The 6,000-nt window shown below is 40.8% G+C and overlaps 1 protein-coding gene across 4 annotated transcripts in view; it reads right to left on the bottom strand.

The window, feature by feature from the left end:
- Positions 1 to 2,027: 2,027 nt before the first annotated feature.
- The window catches only part of dgkb (diacylglycerol kinase, beta), a 51,692-nt gene continuing 47,719 nt past the window's right edge, over positions 2,028 to 6,000 (bottom strand). For all 4 annotated transcript variants that reach the window (XM_035745853.2, XM_035745852.2, XM_035745854.2 and 1 more), the window contains one exon: positions 2,028 to 4,425. In XM_035745853.2, the coding sequence (XP_035601746.1) occupies positions 4,318 to 4,425 (108 nt within the window). In that variant the 3' untranslated portion in view covers positions 2,028 to 4,317. The remainder of the gene's footprint in view (positions 4,426 to 6,000) is intronic.

Here is a 6,000-nt window from a genome sequence, read left to right as displayed (position 1 = left end):
ACATCCACGCACACAAACACATGCTCCCTCTGTCCTTTCTCATTCAGAGGCAACACACACGGATGTGAGCACACACACTTTGTGACCATGGAAACAGCATTTTGAAGTGGTTCCAGAGGGACTTGCTAAAGCTGCAGCTCTCCCCTAATGTAAGGGATACATTGTTGTGTGCCTCAGACCTGCAGAAGGCACTGACCTGTAAGCAAATCACAGGTCACCGGGCAACTGAGGACAGGTTTGCATCACAAACAATGGGACACTAACACACAGTGAGAGCAGTTTGGGGCTTTACAAAAGAAAGATATCACTAACACTCACACCTGACCCCCCTTACTAGCTCTGGCTTTGCTGAAAGCTACTTTATTGAGGAAACGTACTTACTATGACATGTGGTTGTCCTACCTAGCTATACATGCACTAAATGAATGCACTAACTCTAAGTTGCTCTGAATAAGCCGTCTGCTAACTGACTCAAATGTAAATATGAAAATCAAATGATTTCGGGGAAAATTCTAAACAGTTATACATAATATTATACAAACTCCCCCTTTTTCCTCCAAACATAATGATGGTCATTATGGCCAAACAGTTCTATTTTTGAATCATCAGACAAGAGGACATTTCTCCAAAAAGTACCATCTTTGTCCCCATGTGCAGTTGCAAACCATAGTCTGGCTTTTCATGGCGGTTTTGGAGCAGTGCCTTCTTCCTTGTTGAGCAGTCTTTCAGGTTATGTCGATATAGGACTCGTTTTACTGTGGAAAATATACTTTAGTACCTGTTTCCTCCAGCATCTTCACAAGGTCCTTTGTTGTTGTTCTGGGATTGATTTGAACTTTTCTCACCAAAGTATGTTCATCTCTAGGAGACAGAACGTGTCTCCTTCCTGAGCGGTGTGACGGCTACGTGGTCCCATGGTGTTTATACTTGCGTACTATTGTTTGTACAGATGAACGTGGTACCTTCAAGCATTTGGAAATTGCTCCCAAGGATGAACCAGACTTGTGGAGGTCTACAATTTTTTTCTGAGGTCTTGGCTGATGTCTTTTGATTTTCCCATGATGTCAAGCAAAGAGGCACTGAGTTTGAAGATAGGCCTTGAAATACATCCATAGGTACACCTCCAATTGACTCAAATTATGTCAATTAGCCTATCAGAAGCTTCTAAAGCCATGACATCATTTTCTGGAATTTTCCAAGCTGTCCCAAGGCACAGTCAACTTAGTGTATGTACATTTCTGACACACTGGAATTGTGATACAGTGAATTATAAGTGAAATAATCTGCCTGTAAACAATTTTTGGGAAAATGACTTGTGTCATGCACAAAGTAGATATCCTAACTGACTTGCCAAAACTACAGTTTGTTAACAAGAAATGTGTGAAGTGGTTGAAAAACGGGTTTTAATGACTCCAACCTAAGTGTATGTAAACTTCCGACTTCAACTGTAGATACACTGGATAGGTGCAGTGAAATGTGTTGTTTTACAGTGTCAGCCATAGAAGTACGGCACCCCTGAAGCAAATGAGAGCTAAGAGCTTTGATCACAGGCACATCGGCAGATTTTTCACCTTGTCGGGTATTCAAACCAGCGACCTTTCGGTTACTTGCACAAAGCTCCAACTGCTAAGCTACCTGATGCCTAAGACATTGATGGGGATAGGAAGTGAATTATCTTGTCACTCCTGTGGAACCCCCCGGAGGCCTGAGAAACACAGGTCGAGCGTAGGTGTCCTGTCCATCTGACACCAAGCGAAGAGGTAAACATACTCATTTGCAACATCCCTAGAGAGTTAGGAAAACAAGCATTAGCTATGTGTTCCAGTTTATATTTGACATTGTATTGAATTAGTAGCAACACCATGTAGTTACTTTGTGCAGAAGGCATTGATTGTTTTATGTGTCACATAAGCCTACAGTAAAGATATAAATGAGATCATAATGAATGAGGAGTTATAAAAGAAATGATGTAATACAATCAAAATTCTTGTCATTATTTTAAAAGTAATATAGGCTAAAGGAAATGATTAGATTTGGTAAGGGGCATTTATTTTAAGACGAATCATATATTGATTTAGTTGAATCAAGCAACAAGAAAAAAGCATGCTGAAGGGTCATTGAAGGGTCATCGCAGGATCAGGGTGTAAACAGTTTGACAGGCATCTCTCATGGCTTGAGTGTATCCACTGTATAAATAACAGGTGTTTAGAGCAGGTGTAAGAACACTAACAGGATAGTGAGTGTCCTGTCGGTGACAGTCAACTCGTCTCAGGTGACATTGTGCCATTGAGAGCCATTAGGTGTCAACAGGGTCAAAGGTAAAAACACGTGTAGATGAGCATGTCAAACGACAACAACATTTAATTGTTTTCGTGTTCTGTTCAGTTTTTGAACAGAACTACACATTGGCGTGATTTACAGAGAAGAGCTATACTTTATGCAGAAAAATAACATTGTGTACAAAAATACAACTTCACTGTACAAAACAAACACTGCACTTACAAAGCAAAGTAATGGAAAAGTTAGCAGACCCAAATATTCCATAGGCAGGATGGCACTTTGAACAGAGACAGAAATCCAATACAGTAATCTTCTATCCTTGAATTGTACTTAGAAAACATGCAGGAATGCATTTCACTTGAAAACTTGTATCTATTCATGTAGTTTGACTGTCATTCTTGTGTAACAGATTTGAAGAATTTCATATAGTGTATGGATCTGATCTGAATATGTGATCTGATTATGGCCTGCCATTCTGTTTATCTTTGGTAGTATATTATATTGAGGTATGGGTCAGTTGTTTAGGTGAAAACTGGATGAATGCTGTCAATATAATAAAAAGTCTATATAGATTTCTGAAATTAAAAGTACAAAACACTGTTCAGGTTAACAATATCAGGTCATTCTTACGGTTAGTCTTATATGCATATCATGTGCAAGACCAAATCGCCTCTGCAGATTTCTAGAGGGAGAATACATAACTTCTTCTCGTCTCTGAATAACCCAGTCATACAAATTGATTAGACTGATTCTCATGATTGATTCTTCAATTCCAGCTCAAGTATGTCAATAGTAATAGCCTTGACTGTGATGATTGTACAACATGGTGTACTCAATTATATTTGTTGAAAGGTTTTTCTATAATAATAGTTAGTGTATAAACCTTTGAGCAATCTTATATCTTAAAAATATCTGAGTACCTGGCCTTGAAAAACAGGACTTCCTGAACACAAAAGGTTGATTTCAGGTTTATATGATTTCATATATTGTGAGAGAAAGGCAGTAGTTGAACCCTGACAAAGTGTTTTACTTCCAAAATGACCAACACAGTACAATTCCACAGGTTCAAGAATACAGTAGATCTTGGTTATCCATGCAACTCAAGATGTGCAACTGCACAATTAGAAGAAATTGTCTGGATATCCCGTGCAATATAGAAAAAGTGTATGTCATGTGACGTGTGCATGCGTTTGTTACCCATTCATTTTCCTTAATTGGTCTATGATCCTTAATGGAAATAGTTTCTATGATCCAGCTGCAAGACATTTGAGCATTAACCTGTCAAACATGTTTAGCGAGAAACCTAACAGAGCCTTTGAGATTCTTAAATCCATTCTCGGATGAAGTCAACATTGAAGAGCTGGTCAGTGCCCCGTTGAATTGTGAAGCAAATAACCTGAAACTTTACCTTAGACCAAAAGCTTACACCATATGTTGACTCAATATAATCACTGTCCTTATGCAACCTGAAAGATATGTTCACTTCATAAACAGTAATCCAAAGTCCATCATGCATTGGGGTGTTTAAATGCAAACACATTCAAAATATTGATGCAGATCAAATCAATACCTTACCATACAAATGACTCAATGATTGACAGAAATGTGTCACTTCCTTCAAAGGACTTGATCCACATGGCACGTTGCACAAGACCACTATAGAAATGACATTTAGAAAAACATGCCATCGTAACAGTATAAAGTTATAATCTGGAAAGGTAAACAACTGTTCCAGAAGGACAACGCCACTGCGTTGGCATTGTGGAGTGGCACTGCATCATGAACCAAAGCCTCTGTCCTTGTAGTTCCTCACTCTAAATAAGAAAGGGGACCACTGACATTTCCATGGCAGAAATAGCATGCACAGCTACAGTATGCTATTGAATGGAGCTAGGCTAACAAATTGGAATCCTAGCATCATAACCTAGTGACCCAAATGGAGCTAACAAATTAGCATTCTGGCATCAAACCTAGAGACTTTCATGGGTAAAAACGCTTGTTTCTCTGGAGAAGAGGCCCGAAGGCTAAGTCTCTCACTCAGTCTTTGCTCTCGTTGCATGTTCGGCGGACCACAGAGGAGAAGAAGCTGTTGCCTTGTGGGGGACCCATCAACATCGGTGCCTGGTTCTTATGCACTATTTCAATCTGGTGTGGACAGAGAGTGAAGGAAACAGGATAGAGTTACATGGTGATATGATACTTGGTGAATGCTTTCATAACATGGAGCACATGGACCCACTGAACATACCTGTTGATTGTACAGCAAGGGAGGTCATGGCCTGTGTAATAATGTAATCATGCCATTCCAATAAGCGACCACAGAGAAAAGCTTGATGCTTGAAGTCTATGAGTATTAGACGCTAGTAGTATTTCAGAAGAAACGTTAAATTACCACAGATCAATGACATGGTAAATATCAACCCTCAAGGTATGCCCTGACCTGTACCTAGCTCATTATACTATAGCCCTCGTAGTACAAACAAAAATAATGAGCAAGGTAAATGGTATCATCAGCATTAAAGAAACCCTTTTTACTTCAAAGAGAAGCGTGCCGTTCATCGTTCATGAACTCTAACGCTGTAGTGGTCGCTATTGTGCGTGGGCTTGATGTCCAAATTATATTCAACGTGATTGAACTTAATGTTACTGGAGTATCATTTAATTGACAAATTAACCTTTCCATGAGAAATGAGGTCAAAAAAAAGGTTCAGCACAAAATAAGGACTTGAAAGAGAAGCTGGCCATGTTTGAAAGCTTAAATGGCTAAAAAGGTTTGTATTTTATGATAAAGAATTGTATTTGATTTTTCAAATAGATTAATTAAAGGGGAAACACAGCACAACAAAGCGGCTACCCTAGCACTGATTTGGTAAATAGCTGAGGGATGGGGCTAGAGAACGTAACCAAACAAAGCTATCAATACGGGGACTAACCATCCATTAGATCAAAATGATAGTTTTAACCATGTTTTAAAGCTACACAGTCAGTGTCTGTTCACAATTGAATGGTATACAAACAATGGAGTAAAACAAATATTATGGGGTTCTGATGGTGTACTGTCACACCCTGTCCTTGTGATTGTCTCCACCCCCCTCCAGATGTAGCCCATCTCCCCATTATCCCCTGTGTATTTATACCTGTGTTCTCTGTTTGTCCATTGCCATTTTGTCTGGTTTGTTCAAGTCAACCAGCGTTTTTGTTAACAGCTCCTGCTGTTCCCAGTCTCTCTTTTTCTCGCCCTCCTGGTTTTGACCCTTGCCTGTCCTGCCTCTGAGCCTGCCTGCCCCTGAACCTGAGCCTGCCGACCTGTACCCCACCTCTGGATTGTTGACCTCTGCCTACCCTGACCCTGAGCCTGCCGACCTGTACCTTTACCCCGCCTCTGGATTGTTGACCTCTGCCTACCCTGACCCTGAGCCTGTCGACCTGTACCTTTACCCCGCCTCTGGATTGTTGACCTCTGCCTACCCTGACCCTGACGACCTGTACCTTTACCCCACCTCTGGATTGTTGACCTCTGCCTACCATGACCCTGAGCCTGCCGACCTGTACGTTTACCCCACCTCTGGATTGTTGACCTCTGCCTACCCTGACCCTGAGCTTGCCTACCATCCGGTACCGTTGCCTCACCTCTGGTTTACTGACCCCTGCCTGCCTTGACCCGTCTATTGCCTGCCCCTGTTGGAATATGAAACCATTGTTACAACAGTTAAACTAAGG

Source organism: Oncorhynchus keta, chromosome 31 (genome assembly GCF_023373465.1).
Source record: "Oncorhynchus keta strain PuntledgeMale-10-30-2019 chromosome 31, Oket_V2, whole genome shotgun sequence".
NCBI classification, from domain to species: Eukaryota; Metazoa; Chordata; class Actinopteri; order Salmoniformes; family Salmonidae; genus Oncorhynchus; species Oncorhynchus keta.
Note: the sequence above shows the minus strand (reverse complement) of the source record. Positions and strands in the feature narration are given on the sequence as shown.